We start from the raw sequence: 25591 nt of genomic DNA, 5'->3' as shown, positions 1-25591 counted from the left end.
AGACAGGCATTTCCTTTCCTGAAAACCAATTTTCATTCCATTTCATTTTCCTTAAGGCCCTTACGGCGTGGTTCAAAGTATCCACCGAGATATGACAGAGACAGGCTTCGTTTCCTTTCCTTCAAACCAATTTTCTTTTCATTTTCTTTCCCTTACGGCACGGTTCGGATATCCACCGTGACGTCACGCAGTTCGCGCAAGCGCACCTGTGGCTTTTTCTGACGACGAGGCCCACGCTGCCTGGGTGTTGACTAGCCTAGTGAAGCTTTTCGCTTCAAAACGTATATATATTTCAGCTCCAACGTCCCGGTACCGCGGTTAAAGCAGCAGACGGCCGAGCAGACGACGGCGGAGGCAGCGGGGACTCCTTCATAATTTTCTCCGTATGCAGCTTCTAGCAGTTAGGTTATGTGACCATAACGATCCCGAAAGTGCTCGATCCCGGCTGCGGCGGTCGAATTTCGATGAAGGCGAAATTCTAGAGGCCCGTGTACTGTGCGATGTCAGTGCACGTTAAATAACCCCAGGTGGTCGAAATTTCCGGAGCCCTCTACTACGGCGTTCCTCTGAGGGTGAGTCGCTTTGGGACATTAAACCCCATAAACCAAACCAAACCTATTGTTTGAAAGTGTAACCCACTGCCGCTCAGCGGACCATTCGGGACTATATATCCGCAAGGCACTCTCCGTTATGTGCGTAAGATGCTGAAAATAAACTTTCAGCCACTTATTCACGGTTTGGTTATGCAGGGCGCAGCGGGAAAGAAATTATGGCATCAACTTAAATGAACTGCGCGGTTTTGTAATCTACTAATTTTATGGCGGCTAAATGAAAACAGCAAATGGCATTTATTGTCGCCAATCAGGAGCCTCGTTCACAACGCTGCGACAGTTATGCAGTTTAAGCGCGCTGTGGCGGGCAACTTGCGCGATTAAAAGTAAGCTGACCAGACAGCGGTGACATGGTTTATTTGTTTATTGGGGTTTAACGTCCCAAAGCAACTTAGGCTATGAGGGACGGCGTAGTAAAGGGCTCCGGAAATTTCGACCACCTGGGGTTCTTTAACGTGTTGTCCACGTCCTGGAATGTGGCACTTGTAAAGCACAGTACGTGGGACAAACAGTTACACCGTTCAGAATCCGCAATAACAATCAAAGGTCCCATGTGCAGACAAAGCCAAATCGCCCACTTTCAAAACACATAAACAGTCTTGGGCATCCATTCGATAACTTCACAGCTACTGTACCATGGTATGATTTTCTGATCTATGGTATGATTTTCTGAAATTATATCCTCCAGAGTGGCCTTTTTTTCTAAACATTTTCCAGTCAGCTAAATGTAGCTTCCAACGCCGTGGTTTCGTGGGAACGACTGTTGGCCAGGATGACAGACTTATTACGACAACGAGATGATCGCTTCCATATGGATTATCTAAAACACGCCAATTAAAATCGCTAAAAACAGACGGTGAGCTGAAAGACAAATCTAAAACACTCATTTTCACCGAGGTTGGTGAGCAGTATGTGGGTTTACCGAGTTCAGTAAACAGACGTTGTTGCATAGAATAAAATCCTCTATGAGATGGCCTCTAGCGTCAGTTTTCTCACTTCCCCAAAAACATGAATGCGCATACAACTCTCCAGCTGCCAGGTATGACTCTGGTAGCTGCTCCAAAAAAACATCCTAGTCATGTAGTGTTACCTTAAAGTACGGACCAATATATCGAGAGCACACTGTAATGGTTTTATATGGAAACACAATGGCTGCGACAGCTTCGAGTCTTGTTTTAATTGAAGCTGACGAGCCGGGACACCGTTTTTCACTATGATGGCTACGCCTCCCGACAGCCTGCTCGCCTGCTCTCGATCATGGCGGAAAACAGTATAATTCTTAAGAAAACTATTTTTGCGGACCTAAATTTGTCTCTTGTAGACAAAAGGGGACAGGAGCGTGCGCTCCTAGTATGTCTTTTATATCACTATAGTTGTTTAGAAGGCATCTACAGTTCAATTGTATTGTGAAAGCCATCTCAATTTTGTGTTCCTGTCGAGTGAAAAACTAGATCATGTTGTTTATGGCCCCGTTACTCGGGGCCTGTCTTTTTTTTTGACCGATCCAGGGAGCTACGCCGACCGTCCGACGTGGACGGCACGGGGCTGCCCTGGGTCGTGTCCATCGCCTCTGCGGAGGCGCTGGATGACCGTGCAGAGGGCACGTTCACGTTCGAGTTTGACCTCGACCTGTGGGAAGAGGTCTTGAGGCCCGCCGACCCGGGGGTCTCCGTCGCCTTCTTTGAGGTTGTCGGAGTAGCGCTAGCTACTCCACACGGAGGCGTGGGTGGCCCCGACACAGGCTCACTGCGTGTGGCCTGGACAGGTGCCGATGCCTGGTGTGGTGCGCCGCGCCTACGCACCACATTGGCGAAGTTTGTCTTTGCACTGAAGGAGAATCTGTTTGAGCATATCACCTTCTTGCTACCTTGAAAGAAATTTTTCCAGTAGTCTTGAGAGTAATTATTTCTTTTTCTTTCTTCCAAGAAGGAAAAGCCCTGGAGTAGGCAGCATGGTCTCCTTCACAGTTTGCACACCGCGGGGTAGCAACACATTCTTGAGATTGGTGGTCCTTCGAAGAGCATTTTGCTCAAGTTTTGCGGCCGCGACCACTCTGTGAGCCGTGGCCGTAGCTCTGGCAATTGAAACATCAGCGTGGGTTAGGTATGTACGGTCTTACATTTATTTTCAGTTATCCGACTGCAATGCTTTCAGGCAGTATGCTGGTGTTGAAATTGAGGAAGAGGTGTTTCGTGTCTATTTTTTTGTTATCCTTCCTGATCTTTATTCGCTGCACGTTTGTGACATCTTGGTCGATAAGGCCTTCAAGCATTTCTTCTTCAGAGAGGTAGACAAAGTCGATTTCAGATATGACGCCTCGGACAGTGTTTAGAGATCGATGTGAAGAAACGGAGACTGGAATCTCCCCTATGGACGCGAGGTTTGGGAGTACTGGACGGTGTCATGCAGTTCGAGCAGTAAGTCACCGCTGGCCTGTTTTGATACCAGGAACAGGGATATGAGTTTTGCTTGTTTTTCTTCTGCATTGCTATGTATAACATCGAATTTCGGCAAAGTTATCTTTCTTTTCTGAAAAAAGTCGCCTGCATCGTTCCGTCCACTTTTCAGAGAGCGATCAGGTTTAGAAAGGGGGGAGCCATAAAAAATTCAAGTTTTTCGGTCATGGTGCCAGCCACCCACCATGAAGCCCAACGAGGGGACGGGACAGGAGCTCGCGAGCAAGTCCCACCCACGCCACCTGTACAACCCAAATATAAGCAAATATGACACAACTCAGGGTGGTTGGCCACACAAGGTTAACCTTAGCCGCCAATAAAAAAGGAAAAAAAGAAGGAAGGAGGAGACAGGAGAGTTATAAGAAAGAAAATAGGAAAGCGAAAGGTGGAGGGGAGGACAGGAAAAAGCGACCATCGATTTCCCCCGGTCGGGTCAGGCCGGAGGTGCCGTCTAAAGGAAGCTGCGGACAAAGTGGCCGAGGGGCCTTAAAGGTCCAAACGCTCGGCATCGGCTCAACCACCAGGATCCAATTTTCCACGGACACATCGATGCCACGCACGGCCAGGCGCGGGTGCTCGTGTCCGTGGTGACGTACTGCTCACCATCTTCCCCTTGCGGGGATGTCCCTGCGGATGCTCGGGAACCCTAATTGAAAGTCTGCACCAAAGTCTGCATGAAGCAGACGCCCCTGCGAGGCTCGAGTGAAGCGCCGCTCTGTGTCCTGTGTGGCAGCTTGGCTCCTTGACTGTCCTGTGTACAGGTGCAAAGTCGAATTTAGGTGGAACGCCTTTTTATCGACGGAGTTCGCTTGGTGAATTGGGTAGCCACGCTACCTTCTTCCAACGGAAGCTAGTGAAAGGCAGTCACGAATTTGTTGAATTCTCGCCCAACAAATACCGTCTTTGTTTCAGAGGCTTGACCACGTACGTTTTTTTGTGGCTGTTGTCCTCAAGGTCGCGGAGTCCAGTTCCAGCCGCTGCAGCTACTCATCGATGGAAGCGAAATGTGTCCCTAACAGCCCGCGTGGTTCTTACCATCACAACTTGCCACCATAACATGTCACCGTAGGATAGTACCTTTTTGGGAGTCATAAATCTAATGCCTAGTTCGATAGATCGCAATTCACTTAATGGCTCTGTCGAGCAGTAATCAAATGATGACTGTCGCACTTTGAGTGTCCTATGTTCATTCGTCATACCGAGACGGGCTAGTTGTGGACGCAAGTACTGGGCTGATTACTCTTTCTTTGTTCTCATAAGTGGTGAACGCTCGAATGAACCTTAACCTGGTGCCCGCATCGCTTCCCTGTGGAGAATGATAGCCTCCATGAAATCACAAACTAATTTACAGCCGACAGAATTGTTTGATGGTATAGATGTGCTTTGGGTTTGTTTTCTTCCCGAGGATACGCGCCCCACGTACTTTTGCTACCGATTTTACGCTTAAAATGCAACCGTTCTTGGCAGGTTATATCGGGATGTGAGAAAAGTGTTAGTGCTGGGAACTTTTTGTTACAGCCCGAGTGTGTACTGTTTTTCACACCTTCTCTTCAGGTGCTTGTGCATGAATATAGGCCGTAGCGTGAGTGACTTATTGGGCGTGGGAAAAATCGGCCTTCTTCTACAGTGGCGTGTGGCAATGTAGGGCGCATATCGGCTATTTGAGAAATTGAACTGAATTTATCTGATAAAAACCTGGCTCTTAAGACATGCTTTGCCAAACTGTTGCACTGTAAGTAAAATCTGCGAGTTTTCATTTGAGCGCTCTGCACTGCTGAAATATGTCATCGGATGGAATTACAGCATTCAGAGCGCAAGGCTGTGCTCAGTGTTTGCTGCGGAGAACTATGAGGCAGCCGACAGAACATATTTTTGTGAGATTGGGTATGCCACAACACTGCCGAGCGAGAAGGTTCTTAGGTGGGAAACAGCGCACAAAAAACGAGGACGGGAAGGAGGTGACACCGACTATCGGATGGAAGAAGGTGACACAAAGTCTATAGATGACTAACTTGTTCAAAGCATAACCCATGCGCCCTGGAAAGCTGGGAAGGTTCTTGTGTATCTCAGAAGGATTGCGGTGTTCGCGGGAACAGGAGTGGTGTCATTTTCAGGGCCTTGCGAATATCTACACTAAACAACACCTCACAGCATAGATACGGGTGAGATAAAACCCTTCTTGACTCACCTTTGCCGCTGCCGCTCTCACTTCTGCGACCGCCCCCTCTTTGTTGGCGTAGCCGGCACGGTGTCCTTGTGATGCAGCACACAAGGAAGGAATCGCGCACTCATGGTTATCTGGCGACGGAGAAGACAGCGCGACGGAGGGAAGCGGGATCAGTTTAACAGCACTAAAAGGAGAAAATAGGATGTGGATTTGGATCGTGTGGGCGTGGCCGTGTGTGCACAGCGCCTATTCTTCCATAAATTTAACCCCACGCCACTTACGTGTATGCGTTAACGTCATACTAGGCGGGACGCTATTCTCACATCAGGCCGCGTGGCGTCCGTACTCTTTCTCGTTACCTTAACTTTATTCTTATCTCTTATTTCCCTGACGCTCTTTCGCGCTGCCCCGACTATCGCCTCTGTATTTATCGCTGACTAGCACGCGCACGCACTTCACGGGAACGATTGTGAAACCGCGCCGCTGATTGCGCTACTAGTGAGTGCACTCCGAGTTAGGAACAGAGAGAAGCCCCGCGAGCCCTTGCCCTTCTTGCGCAGTACGAGCCTTAACGCTGCCCGTGTTGCCGGCCTGTCGGCAGATGGTCTAGTGACGTCAGCCCCTCCTTGCACCACCGGAAGACGCAGACGCAGTTATATCTGTGCATACTGGAGCGCGCTGGTTGCTTTTGGGACGTGGTGTCGGAATGGTGCACACCGTGCGCACGCAACACCGCAAGAGTGACGGCGAACAGACTGCTATTAGAAGCTGTCAGGCAGAGCTGTTCGCGATCTTGTAGGAGGAGATCTCCTCTGTCTGAGTAAACACCGCGCGTGCATGTGGAGTATGGACATTTACAACATTTCACTGTTTGCAGCAAGACAGATGAACTCATCGCCAGAAAGTGCGGTCAAGACCGCGGATTAAACAAAAGCGCATATAACCATGCATCATTCTCGTCAAATACCAATGGAACGCCGGCATTATCCACCCAATATACAGGATATTTAATTCCCAACTTTCCTCCAGTTAACACTCATACGTGCATGAGATCAGAAGGAAGGCACAGAATTCCCAGTATCACAAAAAGTGACATCAATAATGTGCTTTATTCCTTACAGCACTTGAAAAATATTTAACCCCTCCAAGCCAAAAATCCTGCATAAATTTAAAAGATGGCAAGCTCACATTTTAACCTGCGAATAAGGAAACAGAAACGCTGGATCGTCACAGGGAGCCTATCCACATTTTCCCTGTGTTGAGGCCTCGGCGCCATGTGTTCGCCCCTATATTTTGTCGAAAACTCTTTTTTCCGGTGAGAATCACTTGTGTTTCAGTACGCCTCGGATTGCTAAACACACGTTGCGTAGTCGGCGTAACGGAAATCAAGGCACAGGCGACAAGATTTAAGACGTAAAAAACAGCCTTTGACAACGCTCAAAATCATCCTCTCGAAACATGGGACTTGCAAGTTATTTTTGGTAGGAACTTCAGACGTTAACCAAGGTTTTCGCAATTTTTTCCGTGATTTGAAATATCCGTTCAGTCAGTCTCTAACATGTGTAGACAGAAATACACAAAACAGTGCATTTGTGAATTTATTAACGAGTATTGGGCTCTGACGTTTCGGTCCATTGAATATCCACCACACAGAATTTGCGGGGGAAAAAAAACATATTTGACACCCAAGAAAGAGCACTCGGATATAAACGCACACTGATAAAGCCACGCAGCGACTTCAGATATCAAAAAGAGCCAGCTTTAGTCGTCCAAAGCCAGAAAGAAAAAGAGAAAGCCAACAGTTCAGTACGAAAGATTCCAAAAGTGCATACCTCATACAGTCCTTTCCGACCGACAACGTTCCTTACCGAGCACCCCCTTCCCCTTCCGCGAGCGGCACAAATAGAAGAGTCTATAGCCTTCCCTATGTGAAAAAAATATTCCTCGTCTCGCCCGAAGGAAACCCTGTCGCGTTCTGCTATAAACTGTGCCCTTTCCTCACCACCGACCACATGCTCCTTGTTGTTGAAACAAGAAGGCTGTTGTTTCCTTCCGACCTGGGCTTGCGGGCCAGCATGGTGCCGACGTAAACACGCCGAGTGTTTGCCTTATCAACGTCAAAACGTTCGCGGCGGCCTTGGTCAGTGAGGCAAAGCAGGCCTCTCGAATGCTCGGCCCGGCTGCCCCGATTATGCGCAAACTACCCCTTTAGCCTAAAAATAGCCCTGCTTATGAACAGGTAAGTGGATTGCCCTGCACAGTTCTATAGACCTTTTCACATTTGCCTTTGTGGGCGCAGCCATATTACCACTGGACAGTGCCAGGAGCGTGCAGATTGGCGGATTTCAAACAGCCATCAAACAAGTACAACACGCGCGTGCGTGTTGATCTGTGCGCATGCGCAGCACGGTCTAACACGCACGCGTGCTCAATCAAGCTGTGAGCAGTGAAAAGGTCTGTTGTGGTTTCCGATAGTCCGAAGACAAAACGAATGGCAGGGATCAGATCCTTATTTAAGGTGTCGATCTCGTATTTCGATTTAAAGCCGCCGTGGAACCTGCTGACGCTGGTCAGCAGGTTCCATCACCCTGGTGCGATCAGACGTGGCCATTACGGTTAAGGAGAAATGCTGGAGGTCCAGCCCGTGTACTACGGGATGTAACAGAACGCACACGTTAAAGAACTCCAGCTTGTCGAAACCATACGAAGCCCACGAATACGGCGTCCCTCATTGCCCGAATCGCTCATTGGCATTACTTTAGGGCACTAGCTTGGGCATGTTGGTTATTCATTTGTGACGGAACACCGCAAAGCGCTTGTCTCTTGTCCCGGTGTTTTGCGCTCTTTCGTCACAAATTACTTTAGGGTGTGGAAAATACCAAACAGTGTCATAAGCACAAAAATTTTAGAAAAAGACAGACAGATCGAATGGGCAGTGTTTGCAATTCCGAATTATATAAGGGATGTACAGTCAAAAAAAAATTACTCTCAAGAAAGGCTCGGAGCTTGGTGGATAGCGCTCCACTCCTTGACTGCGAACGGGAAAAAGCGTCAACAAAAATTTTGAGATGAATACTCTTCGTTCTAATGGAATCTGGGTGAAATACAGAGCGAAGCCTTCAGATAAATGTTTTTGCCGATTCGAGTGTCACTATTGAGTACATGGTTAAAAAACTTTAAATCATAAGATTGACATCTTTTGATCAAGGGAGGTTGCAATCCAAGCTGGCGTTTCATGCTTGTTGTGCTGGAGCCAAAGTTACAAGAGCTAGTCACAAATGGGCGGCACGGTTTCCGATGTGTCATAGCTAGCTAACTTCTACTATAATCACAACATACATTTGCATCTATGCCATGCTGATGCCCGCAGACACACACACACACACAAAAACACACTGGTTGAGAGCTGAACTTGGTCAAACACAGAGGGAGGTATATAATGCCAGACCCAGCTCCAACCCGAAGCTGCCCAAGTCTCTGCCCTTTCTTGCGTGTTGTGGGGACTTTCGGCCCCGTTTGGAACCAACTTTGGGGAAGCCCGAATCATGCACTTTATCTAGCGAATTTCCTTACCATCTTCAGCACGTCTTTTCGTTCGCACGCTCACGACTTCATCCCCTCGGGGTACTCGACGGGGAAGAACACGCTATCAGGAGGTGATTTAGAACTAAGTCGATAATTTTCAACTATGCGTACTTTGAAGGAAGCTGGAAGTTGTAGTTGGCCGTTTGGGCGCAAAAAGAAAGATCGCTGCTGATTTCTGAGGCGGACTCTTTGACAACCGGCAGTGAATCTTCATTTGCTGCACTCATCGCTCATATATCCTCCCCAACCCCCCTCGGTTATTTGCAGGCCCAGCCACAAGGCCAAAAGCTGAAAACGACCCGGCGGACCGCAGTGGAATCGCCTCTATGAAGCCGGCGCATCATCATTGCCGGCAATGACGGCGCCAATGGCAGCGGTAATCCGCAACCATATGGGCACCGCGAGCGACGGTGCAATCCTCCGGCAGCAGAAACAACCGCGGCAGTGGCAAAATAAACACGTCGCAACCGCGCAGCCGCCCGGCCTGCAAGCAGCGCCGTGCCGCCGTAAAAGCGCCAGCCCTGGACTGCCCCTGAGCTCCGAGGCAACCAGCTCGGGCCGCAACCACCGTCATGGCGACTGCCATTCAGTGCCGCCGCCACCCACTTCGGTCGCTCGGGGCCTCCCTCCGCGGCTGCGCTGCGCTGCTACTAGTCTGCGCATCTACGTCCCTCGCCGCGGAAGCGATAACTCCGGAAGATCTCCTCTCTGACCGGATCGCCGCGGGGCTGAACGCCACAAATTGCGGAGACCGCTGCGACGCGGGTGAAGGGAAGCCCAACATGTGCGAGTGCCGGACACGGCAGGAGTGCTTGCAGAGCGGAGACTGTTGCGCGGACAGATTCCTGGAACCGGTGCCTAGACCGCGCCTCGCCTGCGTGCCAGCCGGATACACGCGAGACTTCCTGGCGGTTGTGCGGTGCCCGGACTCGTGGGCCCCCATGGACGAGAAAGACGAAACCAAGCTCCGGTGCGAGGCCGAGGAACGGACTCACTTCAAGCTCTCATTACTGGACGTCTTGCCCGTACTAAGTAGGCGTTCCGGGGTACTCTACCGGAACGCCTACTGCGCCTCCTGCAACGGCGACACGAGATACCTCCTCACCTGGGAGCTGAATCTGATGGACTGCGATCCGGCAGCAGCATATCAGGCAAGGACTCAAGGTGCCATGAAGGCTTCCCACACATGAGTCACATAAAAAACCATCATGGGGCAGTAGTAATTCAGCGGGTTGAATACCGACTTTTCTCTTCCACTCCTCACCATCACTGTTCGAGCGCACGCAAAAAGGAAAACAATGGTTACGCGGCCTGGCCTACTGTGCCGATGTCGACTTCATAAGCGTAGCGGCTGCATTAATCCGATGCAGGTCATTACATGTGCCCATGCCCGTCATATTACATCTTTGTGCATAAAAATATCAGACTCGCTTTTTTAAACTGACTTCATATTTTACCAGCGATTAATGCACTAGTAAGTGCTTCGTTCCACGGCTTTGTACAAATAGTGCGAGCCAACAGCTTATTAAAGGTTTTACTGCCTGCTTTCACATAATCTCATTCGTCCAATAACGTGATAGGAATGAACGGAACGTGATTCTAAAAACATCGGAGCGCTCTTTTTCTTTGATCGTTCTCAAGTTGTCCATTTTCAAGAAGTTGGCTCACACCTGGAAATCAAGTCGCCACGCTAGCGTAGTGATTACCGTGCTCGGCTGGTCACTCGGGAAGACGTGTGTTGAATCCCGGCCACGGCGATCGCATTTCTATGGAGCCCGAATGCAGCAGCCCAGTGTATTGTGCGATGTCAGTGCACGTGAAAGAAGCTGAGGCAGTCGAAATTATCCGGAGAACTCCACCACGGCGTCCGAATAGCCCGAGTCGCTTTGGGACGTTAAAGCCCATAACCCAGCCTATAGCAATGACACCTGAAAATCAAAATTGGGCATATATTTAGCACTGATCTGCATGTAAGTGCAAAAAAGGAGGCCAGAGAAAGCTCATAATTTACAATTTTTTATCGTAGGCACTGGAAAAAGGAACAGCCACGGACATGCAATATTCCGACGGACTGCCAGAAGTGACTTTCAGCTGGAGCGGCAGCACAGGCAGGTCCTCGTGCTACCTGGCAGTCAAGGAGCTCGGTGAACATGGCTTCACACAATACTTCAATGTCGCGCCCTGCACACGCAGGCGCGTTGTAATGACGTGCCCGGAAGCATACGCTGACGCAACGGTTCGAAACAAGTGCCACAGCTACGCAAGCATGTTACATGACGAACATCAGCGCCTAGTCTACAGAAACCTGCACTGCGCCCTCTGCAACGGACGAACCGCGAAAACCCTTGCCTGCTTTCCGCAATTACAGTTCAACGTGCAGTTCAAAGCGCCTGCAGAGGTCGTATCTTACGCGGTCGTCATGGACTTCAGCAACTGGCACGCGTCAGCCCTCTCAGTCGAAGCGCCCAATAAAAAATGCGGACGCGAAGAGATCTACGAGCCCCTCGCTAAACGGTGCGTGCCGATCGGTTGTCCGACCGACGTCTGCGCGCGACGCGATGACTGCGAGTGGACTCGGCTGGGGCTCAACCAGGTCGTCGTGCAAGACAACGCGACTATTCGTCCAGCGCCCGGCTACGAAGAACTAAAACCGGACCGCTGGCACCGAGATGGACCCGACGCAGTGATGGCGTGCATGTCAACGGCACCGGTAGCCCTGAGGCCAGTAGGCTTCGAAGAGGTTTTGTCCACTGTCCTCCTGCTAATTTCCGTGGTGTGTCTACTGCTCCACGTGATGGCGTACGCCCTGCTACCGAAACTGCGAACCGGGCCGTCCAGGCTGGTCCTTTGCCTCGCGCTTTCGGTGCTCGTGGCCCAAGGCAGCTTCGTGGCAGGCGGACTCTTCTTATCACCCGGCTCGGCAGTTTGCAGCGTGTGCGCTGTCGTTTCTCACGCCGCCCACCTCGCAGCTTTCTTCTGGATGAACGTGATGGCTATGGACGTCCAACGTACTTTCCGCAAGGGTGTCAGTGGAAGCCCGCGAGCCGGGAGCGCGTTCGCAGCGTATTCAGCGTACGCCTGGTTTGCGCCGGCGCTGCTCATAGCAGCGTCATCCACCCTCCAGTACGTTATGCCAGACTCAGCCTGGAGTCCGTCGTACGGCTGGCCGTACTGCTGGATCAATCGGCCACTAAGTCTCATTGCTTTCTTCGGGGCGCCCGTACTTCTGTTGGTCCTCTCCAACGCCGTGCTGTTCGTGCTGACAGCACGCAGCATCCACCAAACCACTCAACAGGTAATCTTCTCTCACGGACCAGTCTTATTACCGTTTCCAAGAAACTATTCGAAAATGCACCCACATCAGACCTCCCCAACTATACTGTTCCTCACGCCAAATTACGCACATTTGAGTAACATTTCTTGTTTTAACGAATTGGTGACGTCCTATGCCGCTTAAGAATATATAGAATGTTGTATGAAAATATGCATATATCATAAAAGCGAATAATCGCCTGTTTTTTTTTTTCGTTGACCACCAAAGAAAAGCCTTGATGAGGGCACGGTTAAAGAAAAAACGTAGCTCACTTCTTTTCCCGTTAGCAGTATGGAATGAGCGCATATGCACTCCAGCAACTTAAGAACAACGCCACATGTTAATCAAAAGGAGTAGCAGTGAGCGCACGCTCAAACAACGACATGGCTACAGAGCTTGGATATTAATTATAAGTCGATGTACACTCGACGCGCGCTGTCAGTCGTAAAATAGCAGCTTGCAAATACTACCTCTATTTGGAAATTTTCACAACGCTTCATTTTGCCTGTGCTCAACTAGGGGGCAGAAACTTTGAGGCAAGAGGAAAAGCTTGGCTTAAACTTGGCTAAATAGGGATCGCGTTAAGAGAGAAAGCGAACAAAGAGGAGTTCTTGTCCTTATAGCCGAAATCAAAGCGAGGGACTGGACAGGGGCAGTAACCTAACGCGAGAACACGTACCAACGGAGTAGGTAAGCGTACAAGAAAGCACCCGAGACATCGGCGGATGAGATCAGGAAGTTTCGGACGGGGTGGCCGCAGCCGACGCAAGAGATCTACGGGGGAGGCACTCCCCCACGTGAGTACCTAGCTAGATCGATAACAATGAATCTGTATGGAGAGGGCCGAATGGGAAGAAGTCCCACCTAATCGAAATTCTGGACCCTTTGCAGCGTAGACAAAGTCCCAAACACGCAACCTCTAGCCCCACCACAAAGGTATTCACGAACGTTCGACACTCGCGGTCCCTTGCAGACCAAGATGGCCCGGCGGTCGGTTCCAAACGGCGGCAACACTGAGCAGAGTCGACTGACGCTCTACGTGAAGCTCGCCCTGGTATTCGGGCTGACGTGGGTGTTTGGCTTCGCGGCTGCGCTGAGCGGCGTCCGCTGCCTCTGGTACCCGTTCATCGTCCTCTGCAGCCTGCAGGGCGCATTCATATTCTTCGCGTTCACATTCAAGAGGAGTGTTTTTCGCATGGTGAGTGATTGGTTGCCGCCTTTTTCAGTACATGCGTCGGAAAAAATACACTAGTTGAGAGGAGGGCACTGCCAAAAGCCTCGACCCCAGCGTAATAATTACAAAGCCGAATCGCCGCAGCGGTGACTCAGTGGTTATGGGACTTGGCTGCTGACCCAAAAGACGCGGGTTTGATCCCAGTCGCGGCGCTCGTATTTCGATGGAGGCGAAATGTTAAAGGGCCGTGTGCCGTGCGATGTCAGTGCGCATTAAAAAAACTCAGGTGGTGGAAATTACCCGGAGCTCTCCACTACGGCGTCCCTCATGGCCTCAGCCGCTATGGGAAATTAGGCCCCATAGAATCAAACCAAAACAACGGCGAATAACAATCTCGATCTTCACATAGCTTACACCGATGCAAGACATTGTGCTACCCTGGCATCTTGAATGACGGCAAGGCTTTTAATCGGGCTAGTTGGTTGCTATAATTTGACATAGTGGCTAGAGCACAAGGGTGACGCACAGGGAAGGAATACAGACAGGACAAAAGCTAGTCCTGTCCGCTAGTGCTGTACCATTTGTCCTGTCTGTATTCCTTCCGTGTGCGTCTCCCTTGTGAGCAAGCCACTATGTCGAACTTTAGTGACGACCGCTGGTTTAAACAGAGTTCAGCTGGAGACGAAAGCTCGGCTGTCCTCGTCTGATAGTGAACACGCGCTTCTGCCTGACCTTCAGCAAAAAAGAGCCGAGAAGTTCGCACGAACCGTTACACCAAGCTCTCCATGGCTTCTCCATCGGTCGCAAAGCACCGTTTTGGGGATATGTTGCGACTTGCCGGAAAAGCGCGCTACATCTACCTGGAGTCCCGTGACACGTTGCGTAACAAGGTGTAGAAGGAGATTAGGTGTGGAAACGCGCAAGCTTTCCTCCGCCTCTCTGGACCACCTCCACGCCCTTGCATGACTACAAGATTTCGTGAGAAGCGAATGTAACCACTTGGCCGAAGTACGAACAAGGCGCGTAAGAAGTAAAAAAGAACACATGGTATTAGCGATGCCAGTAGCACACTTAGTTGGAAGTGTTCGGAATATATACAGGGAGTTTCATCTAAGACCTGACACGATTTTAAAAACTGGATTTTCAGTTAGAATAGCACTTTTTTCGCCATGCTATTGTCAGCGGTATAGTACGTAAAATACAGCCAGGAAGTGCTAACCAGCAGGCTGGTTAACTAAAATTGAATAGTTAACTTATTAATTATTACTGTTTGGCTCCTTAACTACTAAAGCCGCCGCGGTGGCTCAGCGGCTATGGTGCTCGGCTGCTGGCCCGAAAGACGCGGGTTCGATCCCGGCCGCGGCGGCTGGATTTCTTTGGAGGAGAAATTCGAGGCCCGTGTACTGTGCGATGTCAGTGCACGTTAAAGAACCCCAGGTGGTCGAAATTTCCGGAGCCCTCCACTAAGGCGTCTCTCATAGCCTTAGTCGCTTTGGGACGTTAAACCCCATAAACCAAACCAAACCTTAACTACTGATAGCCTGTAGCCCATTCCAAGTAATACTCATATTAGTTTTTAGAATTTCTAAAACGCGCTTACCCTCGGCGCTGTGGTCTAACAAATTTTAGCTATTTCGGCGAGTTGCCGGCACTGGTTGCTTTAAACGCACGCTTCTCGAACGCGCTTGTATTTTGGCGCGATGTATCCGAAATTTGTTGAGCCACAGGGCCGACAGTAACCGCGTTTTAGAAATTCTCAGAACTGATATGGATATTACCCTACCGTGGGCTACACGCCTGTCTATAATTACGGAAGCTAGCAGTAATGGTTAGAAAGTTCACTTTTCAATAGATGTTAACCAGCCTGCTAGTTAGCACGTCATAGCTGTATTCTGATGTAGTACACCGCTGGCAATGCTATGCCGAAAAAATCGCTATTCTAACTCAAAAAACCTGTTTTTAAAAATTGTGTAATATCCTAGATGACACACCCTGTATATAAATAGTGTGCCTCAGCTAAGTTTCGCAAGGGTCTAAAAATATGCCGCGACATTCTAAGACGACGCGACCAAATTCATGTTGCTGGGCATTGTATGGAGCAAGTTACATTATTTCTTGTATTTCGATAAACTGCGTAATTAGTCGAGATTATTAATTAACCAGCTTCTCAAGCAGTGAAGCAGGCGAAAATTGCAATGAGAAAGTTGTAGAAGTGTCCGCAAAAAGGGTGGCTGAACAGTTTCGAAATTTCTATTAGCTTTTGTTGCTCACTGTAGTTGCCGAGGAAATAAAAAAAAATACCACGTGACATGCCCGCTAATGCACCGTGATTGTAGTGCTCACAATCGTTCCGACTACAAGCGAACAGTTAACTTGGCCGTATGTAGTGCCGCTTAAAAGGCGACAGGGCAGCGACGTTGGCGCTGGCTGTGCAATTTACGCCAGCGCAAGCGTTAAGGGCTGCGTCTGCTTATCGCTATCATGAACCGCCGCCAGGGAAGCATGCCCCTGGCGTAAATCGCTCATTCAGCTACTGCGTCGCTGTACGGCCGCCTTTTAAGTAGAGCACATCGGGCTAAATGACCTGTCCGCTCCTACGTATGAGAGCACTTCAATCGCCGCGCGCACGTGGGCATATCATGTGGTATATTTTTTTTTTTTGTATTTCGCGGGCATCTGCAGTGAGCGAAGTAAGGCTAACAGGTAATAGATGGAAAGTTAGAAACTGTTCAACCGATATTGTTGCGGAAAGTTCTACAACTCTCGAATTGGAATTTCTCGCCTATCTTCATTACTAGCGAAGTTGGTCAAATAGCATCGTCTAGTTATGAAATTAGTAACAAGACAAATTAAACGTAACTAGCTTCACACAATAGCCAACAATGTGAATTTTGGTTGTATCGTTTTAGAGCGCCCCGGCATGTTTTTAAGCACTAACTAAAGTTAGCTTGGACACCATGCGTGTATAGATATGTACTGCAGGGACGAAATTTCTTTTTAATTTGCAGGGCACTGTGGTTGTGTGCATTCCCCCTAGGTTGTTCCGAACAGTCACCCTTGACTAGAGGCGGACACTCAAATATTTGGGATTTCATACCACGTCTGGTGCAGTTCATTCTTCAGTAACAGAGCCTTAGAGCAATACCCGCTCAGTTAGTGTCCCCTCTGTCTTAAAGCATTGTGACTACAAACTCTTACCCAAATGCATATAAGGTCATATCTGATTGTCTAGAGAAACGACGAGGAAGAAAATTACAAAATTATGCACAAAAAAAAAACAAAATGTGGAACAGTGGCAAGAACACGTTGCCGGACGTCATCCCCCCCCCCCCCCCCCCCCTTGTTAAGCCACGGTCCCCAATTGTCCCCAAGCAATTAAAACCCCGCAGCTTAGTGCAAAGCCATCTCCATAAAACCTAGTTCAGAATCTTAACATGCGAAATCAGCACTCAACTAAAGTGGTGACTGCGAACAGTCGACCTAACGAGACGAATAAACAAGGAAAATCGAGCACGCAGGGCACCCCAAGCGCTAACAGGGTGCCGGCTTGTTTCGAAGTTTGTTTAGTACCGGCTGTTAAACAAAGGTGAGCTGACGCAACGGCTTCCCCTCCATAGGTTTACACTTGCAAAGAAGGCGCTAACCTGTTACTCCTTCAGCCCAGCTTAATTTAAAACTAACAAGAATAGGGCTAGCAGTGGCTGCCTAGTGAAGAGAGAAGAAGAAACTCGGTTATTTATTTTTTTTATTGCTTCTTAGTTCTGTTCCCAACTCCTGGATCATTACTGCTGGCCACTTTCAGGAAATATCGCGCACGCTTGCCCCGCCAGCGATCTTAATTTTCATTTCGAAAATCTCTTAATGTCCAGGAACATTTTGTCTCAAAGAAAATTCTCTCGCCTGCAAAAAAACTCACAAATTCGTTTTTCGCTCGTAGGTGCACGTCTGAGTTGGTTTAGATTGGCTTTTTCCACCAAATTTACCTTCTTTTATAAATTCTTGATCTAAAGCACGGTAAGAGCCACTGAATTCTCTAATGTAGCTGTTTCCTGAAGTGTGCTCGTTTTTTGTCTACTACTTTACGTTTGCACATGAGTGCGTGCGTGAAGACTACGCAAGTTTAGGCTTTTCTGCATGACGATGTCAAAATGAAATAGCATGTTGTCTCCCCTAAGTATCCTCTGCGTAAATGCAGATGTAGTAATAACCATGGACACCAAGGGCAAAAGAAAATTACATAAAAGGGCCGTGTATCTGCAACGGTAAGCAGCTGGTTAGCTGCCTCCCTCAACAGGTGGGCGCCCAGTTTACCCTATGATGTCCACCTAATCGAAATATGGGGTAATAGTTCCAAATTCTAATGATTTCGCCTTCAGAGTACCGTTGATTGGAGAACTACAAAAATGTGGCAGAGTCATAAAAAAAAATCACCCTCACTACGAAATAAAAATCTTCAAAACAGGCTAAATTTTAAGCGTCAGAAGACCAGAAAACTGCGCGCACGCCCCCGAAACAGGCTTAATTTAAAGTCCACTAGAGACATAAAACGGTTTTTCATGAAGAGCACATGAGCAGGAAGCTCTGCAATTAGGCTGTTTGGCAGAGACGGTTTTTGCACACAATATGCACAGTATGTATTCTCTAGACATTCGAGGTAGCGAAGAGAAAAGATGAAAACGAGACATGTTTGTGCACTGGGTATCCTAGTCGATATGCAAAGCATTAGATATTGTTTAAAAAGCGCATGGCAAATCTATCCTGTTTTTCTTACTTTTTAAAAAATATTTGGTACTTTCTGGCTGATGTTCACCGTAATCGGGAATAAGAAAATTTCCTTTTAAAAAAAGGGAAAGTTATGGACAAGAAATTCATAGGCCTAACCCCGAGACAGATGAAGACAGCAGAGCAGGTCATAGAACAAACGGGAGTTAATGACAGCCTAATCGAAACCAGTAAGAAATGACCATGAGAAGGGCGTGTAATGCGAAGGTGATAAAGGGTAACAGAGTGGCTTCGTACAGAAGTCAAGTGTAGAAGGGGGCGGCGAGAGTAAGGTGGCCAGAAGACAGGAAGTGTGCGGGGATAAATTATTAATTGGAGGGGTATAATAGAGGCCTTTTGTCTTGCAGTGGGTGTGGTTAGGCTGTTGATCATTATGAAAGCTTGTAGGTTTTCTTGGCTGCTCAATGACATGCATGTCCATGGCAGGTTCGCGACAGGCTGTGCGGGACACGAGCGGACCGGCGGCGACGTCTGAGGAGCACGTCTACCACCATCACCACAGCGCTGCACTCAACGCTGTCCGCTTCGTCGTCGGCACTGGCTTCGGTGGCCACCGGTCGGGCCATGCCTTCGGACACCGAGAGTCCCCAGGGTGTCCAGAAGCCGCTACTGCGACAGACCTAGCAAGCGTCCACGTCGAGCAGAACTGAAAAGAAAAAAAAATCTCACATACTCCTGTAGACACAGTAGAGTGGTTTCTCTCATCAATTATGTCGCACAAAATTCACTAAGTTACAACACAGGCCAACGGACGCTTTCACGCCATGGATATAGGGCGAAGAAATCTTCAAGGGAGAGTTTTATTGTCGGTACAAATGTACCAGCCGGAAAAACAGCTTAAATTTCTGAAGCTAAACTTTTTCGCAAGAAGGAAAACAACCGGAGAAGAGCAGAAACACTTGCAATAGCAAACATTCATACTGGCTACTGCGTTTTATTTACAACTCTTAGAAGTTTTCTCATGTACGGCACTTAAGACAATATAGCGCAAAAAAAATGTCTTCTCAACTACCTTATACTAATTTCGACCTCCTAGCGGTCAGTTACGACCACTCAGAAAAAAAAATCAGTTCTTTGAAATACTGACCAGAGTAGTGATAAAAAAGACCTCAACCTATAAGACGCAGAGAAAGACGCCATGGACTTCCTTTCGTTGTATGCGCTGCTTTTATTCGTTTCCAGAAGGCGTCGACTGGAGTGACTGCAGGACCGTCGTGATCTGATCCATCGAGTATACGTGTACCGGCCACAACACCACAGGTGTCGTTGGCAAATGCTCCAACTTCTTTTAATTGGATTTTGCAGTTTGGTGGGTGTTTTGTCTTTTTTTTTTCGCAACAACAATTAGTGGCGATGTGCCCAGAATAACTTCAATGGCACAGTTTGGCGCACGATTTCCACCACAGCCAAGAAGAGTTCGGTGTGCATCGGCCGTAGACACATTGAAATGGCCAGTAGGCTGCGGCGTACTATCGGGAAAAGGTAACAGACCCCTCCCCTCTTCAACTTCCGACCACTGCCACTCTGCGTGGCAGCGCCATCTAGCAAAGCACCCCTGGTGTCGAGACCGGTGTTGTGGGCCCTTCTCGAAACCAGAAGTTCTTTGTCAAGTGGCGACCCCATGCAGAGTGGTAGGGGCCGGAACTAGGAAGGGGGGGAGGGGGGCTCTGACTTTTTCCCACGATAGTATATTGACACAGACCACCACCGAATCAAAGCATCACAGATGTCCATGATACATGTAACCAGAAAGAGCAAGCAGTGTTCTGATCCCTCTCAGGATTCTCAACATTGCAACCATGGGAAACGCAACGAGCCAATAAATATTGCTGCAACTTTGCGACAACTTTCCAAAAATCGAGACAGTGTGTCTGTAACTGTATGACTGTCATATGCCACGAAGGAGCGGGATGGAATAGCCCACTCACACCTTAGGTGGCACGTGGTATTTGATAGCGGCGACAAGAAAAACTCGCACGAGAACTCGACAATAATAAGTTGTCTAGGGTAGCATAGAGGAAACACCAAGCTTTGCTGCGTTTATGCGCAGGTGCACAAATGGCAAATATGAAACACTACTCACTTTTTCCAAACTTTGTTCTCCCCCAAACGAAGTCCGCATTATTACGGCCGCGACAGTCCATACGCTATCTTCCTCTTTTCTTTCACCCCTCCTGCCTCGCGAAACAAGAACACTAACACCTATCGCTTTTTTTTTTCATCCACTGCTGAGCTAACTTAGCCAGGCGGGTGTATTTAGGTAAAGCGAAAGGTACTGCGGAATAACTTACTGCAGACTCAATAGACGTTATGCAAAAATGCTGCCATCTACCGGAAGAAAACCGAAACGAGCAAGCGACGCCATGTTGGGGGCTTGTGGTCATGGGGTCAACGTGGTTGCTTGGTGCGGGCCGTGTGCGATCGCTTTATTTTAACTTTTTATTTCATTTTATTATTCATTTTATTTTATTACTTTAGTAGCTTTTGGTGGCTTTCGTGTTTTATTTGGCTTGGACGATGCAAACACTGATGGTACGGCCGTGTCAGCATCCTGCGCCCACTAGCTATGTTCCTCAGGAAGTCATTTTCTGTGAAATGCTTTGAGCAGATGCGGGAAGTCGCAATGCTGACGGGGGATCCCTCTTTATGGCGATTAGCCATGCTTTGCGCATCTTTGGCTCATCTGGGATGCAGTGGAAATACATCTGCAAAAGAAAGACGCGCAGTAAAATAGGCTGCATACCAGGAAATAATTTTTTCTGCATTTTGCTCAATGCCTGCTTTGCTCAACATCTTGTTTACATCGGAACTAAGAAGAGATTTTGTAGTTGTGGTCTTCTGAAAACTGCTGCTTAATGCACAGTTGCAAGATAACTTCCTGTACCATGCTACAGTGAGGTTAGTTACCTGAAATAAGTCAGAACAACAATTAGTCGAGCATTAGGGACGTTATGAGCTGTTTTCAAATTTACATAAAGCCTAAAATGCCTGGTGATAGCACAGCCACCTGATCAACCCGTTGCGGTGGCTCAGTGTCTAAGGCGTTGTGCTGCTGAGCCGAAGGACGTGGGTTCGATCCCGGCTGCAGCGGCCGCTTTTCTGATGGGGCGAAAAACGAAAACGTCGGTGTATCGAGGTTTCGGCGCACGTTACAGATTCCCAGGTAGTCAACATTCATCCGATGCCCTCAACTACACTGCGCCCCACGATTCGTATTCGGCAAAGCGATGGCCCAACCATGACTTAGTAGAACGTTAAGTTGGGCGAGTTGGTATAGATTCATGGTTGAAAAACAGCGCACAAAAGACTAGACACAAGAGTAAAGGAGACGACAGGACAAGCGCTGAACTCACAACTAAGGCTTTATTGCGAAAAACCTGGGTTTATAAGGAAGGCATAATCATGAAAACAAAATTGAACAAATAAAACTATGACAATGATAAAACTAGCGTGCGCCCGAAGCCCACAATCTGCCAAGAAACGTGATCTCGTTATCACTTAAAGCAAGCGAAGGTTTGCTAACGCAGCCCCATTGCTCGGTTGCGATGAAGTATGCTTCTGCTATTTCCCGCGTGGTTTGATTCCTATGAGAATACAACACCTTTGCTTGGCTTAACAAAGCAGTGCACTTTTTCTTCTTGTTTTTCATCACTGCGCACCCCTTACAATGGGTAACAAGATAAGATTGGTCATTGCCTTTATCTAAATTGTTGTTGTGTTCTTGCAAGCGCTTGTTCAAGCAACGGCCGGTCTGTCCGATGTAGCGGGCTCCGCAGAAAAGGGGAAAGCTGTAGACGACACACGTGCGGCAGTTGACAAACGGATCCGTGTGCGCGACACCGCAACCTTCTTTCTTTTTCGACACTTTCTTCCTTTCTATCGCAGCACACACTTGTTTAAGCTTGACAGGAGCAGACAGCAATACATCAACGTTGAACCTTCTTCCTACATTTTTCAGTCCGTGGGAGACCTGGTGCAAATATGGCACAACTGAGGAGCTTTTCTTTTCTTTTTCCGGACTGTTGAGTGGTGCATTCAGGGCCATCTGTCGCTTGAAGCACTTAAGTAATCTTGAGCAAGTCTCGTTCACCATTGCATCTTGGTAGCCGGCATTACTTATCCTCATGAGTTGTGATCGGAAACTGTCAGCAACACCGTGGTGACAGGATTTTATCAATGCATACCTCAGGCAAGAACTTACAATGCAGTTCTTCACCAATTTTGAGTGCCCCGATTGCATTGTAAGTTCTTGCCTGAGGTATGCATTGGTAAAATCCTGCCACCACGGTGTTGCTGACAGTTTCCGATCACAACTCATGAGGATAAGGAATGCCGGCTACCAAGATGCAATGGTGAACGAGACTTGCTCAAGATTACTTAAGTGCTTCAAGCGACAGATGGCCCTGAATGCACCACTCAACAGTCCGGAAAAAGAAAAGAAAAGCACCTCAGTTGTGCCATATTTGCACCAGGTCTCCCACGGACTGAAAAATGTAGGAAGAAGGTTCAACGTTGATGTATTGCTGTCTGCTCCTGTCAAGCTTAAACAAGTGTGTGCTGCGATAGAAAGGAAGAAAGTGTCGAAAAAGAAAGAAGGTTGCGGTGTCGCGCACACGGATCCGTTTGTCAACTGCCGCACGTGTGTCGTCTACAGCTTTCCCCTTTTCTGCGGAGCCCGCTACATCGGACAGACCGGCCGTTGCTTGAACAAGCGCTTGCAAGAACACAACAACAATTTAGATAAAGGCAATGACCAATCTTATCTTGTTACCCATTGTAAGGGGTGCGCAGTGATGAAAAACAAGAAGAAAAAGTGCACTGCTTTGTTAAGCCAAGCAAAGGTGTTGTATTCTCATAGGAATCAAACCACGCGGGAAATAGCAGAAGCATACTTCATCGCAACGGAGCAACGGGGCTGCGTTAGCAAACCTTCGCTTGCTTTAAGTGATAACGAGATCACGTTTCTTGGCAGATTGTGGGCTTCGGGCGCACGCTAGTTTTATCATTGTCATAGTTTTATTTGTTCAATTTTGTTTTCATGATTATGCCTTCCTTATAAACCCAGGTTTTTCGCAATAAAGCCTTAGTTGTGAGTTCAGCGCTTGTCCTGTCGTCTCCTTTACTCTTGTGTCTAGTATTTTGTGCGCTGTTTTTCAAACACCAACCATGACTGCCGACGCTGCACTGTGGGTCTCACCATCGCTTGGAAAATACGATTTTCACAAAATATGCGACGATCGAAGAGCCGACTACGAACGGTAAATGATCGATTTACGCTGCCTACTGAGTACGCAAGTCACTGACACGGGCTACGCGAAGGTCCGTTGCGGATCTGTTCGCCTGTGACATATCGCAAATTTAAGATTGCAGAAGGCTTGCATAAAAGCAAACCAAAGATTCAGGATTTAAAAAAAACGGGCACATGAAACCGAGCGGCAGACACAAAATTAATCCCGCGTGAGAAACTACTAGCTGACCGACGCAGTGCGCCTTAAGTGCTAGCAGGCAGAAGCGCTCCTCGGCAAATACAAGATAAGCAAACAGCCCACTTACTAGCCTTTTTAGTTCTGCAAATGTTATTTGCGTTGTGACTTCGTCTACGATCTAATTATTAACTCTCGAAAAGCACTCGACACCCGCAAGAGGCTTCCCGCTGCCTCGCATCGTGTTCCAGGCGAGAAATTAAAAAAAAGTGCACGAAGCTAGCACTCTTACCTCGTTTCCTTGGTTATCCTTGAGTCCTCCTTGTGTACAGCAATGTACAGAGCAATATTTGGGCATCTTGGACGACGATAAATGCCAGCGTGCGCGTCGCTATTCCCATAGTGTCATATACTGCGGTATCCAGAAGCCCCCCAACATGGCGGAAACGCGCACAGTTAACGCAAGGGGGCGCCAGTTTTTGCATAAGATCTATTGGTGGTGAACCGTCTCTGAAACCAATGATCCGTGAACTGCGACTTTCGGTTTCCACGCGTGGTATATGCACGGCGCCGCCTTTGAAACCAGGCAACGGGGTCTCCTGAAATCAGAACTATGGTTCTCATTAGGTCGCAGAGATTTAGAACTTATGTGGTGTCATAAGACAGAAGATGAGCGATGAACGTTTAACGCAAAGCCATCTAGTAGCTAGTAATGAACATACACCACTCGCGCTACACTGTAAAAACATTTAGCTGAAATACAAAGAAATCTTCTGTAACATTCAGTTTTTGGATTTTTTGCTTTTTGCTTTTTTAACAGATTTTCTGTTTGCATGTAAAAAAAAAGTTACTAGGAATTTGTTTCCTCTATATGTTATGTTCTGTTACTTACCGGATTTCGTTTCGTCTAAATGTTACTTTGTACAAAACGTTTGCTTTCTTATTATTTAGATGTTCATTGCAGTGTTCATGAACAGCTTTGATTTAAAACGAAAAGAGCGAAGAATACATTCGAACTATGAAGCTCTGAAGTGACATTATTAGTGTGGGAGCATTCAGTGCCAGGCAGAGCATGGTGGTTCTCGCAGGCTCCTCCTTGGTGCCGCTCCCAAATATATACACCTCTTCGCGCCATTACTGGTAGGAAATGATAGGTTTGAGATTAGCGTACAAAAAAAAAAGATATACCATTTGAGCCAGATAACGAACAACCAACGCCTGAACTCGTTTTAAGCGCAGAACAACAGCACAGAAAGGAACGAAGTTGACAGGACTTCTCCTCATGTTTAAAGAAGGGAAGAAGAGGAGCGTTAATCATGTTTTCTGGACTTGCAGACCATGTCGCCCGTCACTGCCAATGCCTGGAAGTCCAGAGAACTAGGTTACCGCTCTCTTCTGGCACCTTCAATCCTTCGTGCGAGGTTTTTCTGCGCTTAAAATCGATTCCGGTTATGAACCAACTGGCCCGTAAAAAAATTCCCGACAGTAAATGCATTACCAGAACGCCTAATACGCCTATAAGACGCACGTCACGGCTCCTTATGGAATCAAAGGGAGATAGCAGAGACCTATAAAAACCGGCAACTGTCTGCGGTTCTTGCGAGGACAATATTTGTAGCTTGCATTATGTACTTTATCAAGGCTTTTACGCATTGCAGTAGTGCACATAATATAGCGGAAGTCGCAAAATCACCGTTTAATTGTGGGCGGCTTTTGAAGAAAGCACGATTCCGACGCTATTGGTGTAAAAATTCAGAAACTCTTACTAGCCGCTCTCTGAAGGACGAAGGCTGGGTCTCGAACGGCAATATTTAATGCACCTACATTCCAGAAGGAAGAAGTAAAAGTCATCACGCTAATTAGAGCACTCTGGTTCACTCTTAGCGCTATTTTAGCGCACACTCCAGCAGGTGCGTATAGGTGCGGGCGATGTGAAGTGATACTCGCGAATGCGCGCCGCTGCCTGTGGGTCGTAATTCTGTAAAAGTTTTGTAATAAAAACAGCGCAAGGACACAGGACGAGAACGGAGAGTAGACACACACGGCGCTGAACTTGCAACTGCGTTTATTGGAAAAACAC

At 48.0% G+C, this 25591-nt stretch overlaps 1 protein-coding gene across 1 annotated transcript; it reads left to right on the top strand.

Moving 5' to 3' along the window:
* The first annotated feature begins 8938 nt into the window (after positions 1-8938).
* Positions 8939-18780, top strand: LOC149347203 (uncharacterized). The gene is made up of 4 exons (XM_089585522.1): positions 8939-9970; positions 10846-12114; positions 13106-13330; positions 18515-18780. Exons 1-4 carry the CDS (start codon positions 9392-9394, stop codon positions 18710-18712), a joined length of 2271 nt encoding a protein of 756 aa, XP_089441648.1. The 5' UTR covers positions 8939-9391; the 3' UTR covers positions 18713-18780.
* Positions 18781-25591: the final 6811 nt, after the last annotated feature.

Source organism: Amblyomma mixtum, chromosome 4, assembly GCF_055824585.1.
Source record: "Amblyomma mixtum isolate Tamu chromosome 4, ASM5582458v1, whole genome shotgun sequence".
NCBI lineage: Eukaryota > Metazoa > Arthropoda > Arachnida > Ixodida > Ixodidae > Amblyomma > Amblyomma mixtum.
Note: the sequence above shows the minus strand (reverse complement) of the source record. Positions and strands in the feature narration are given on the sequence as shown.

Excerpts from the sequence above, each read along its gene's own strand:
- LOC149347203 (XM_089585522.1), top strand. The coding sequence starts at position 9,392 with ATGGCGACTGCCATTCAGTGCCGCCGCCACCCACTTCGGTCGCTCGGG. Across the intron at positions 12,115-13,105 it reads TCCACCAAACCACTCAACAG|ACCAAGATGGCCCGGCGGTC; the intron begins GTAATCTTCTCT and ends GGTCCCTTGCAG. Across the intron at positions 13,331-18,514 it reads AGAGGAGTGTTTTTCGCATG|GTTCGCGACAGGCTGTGCGG; the intron begins GTGAGTGATTGG and ends TGTCCATGGCAG.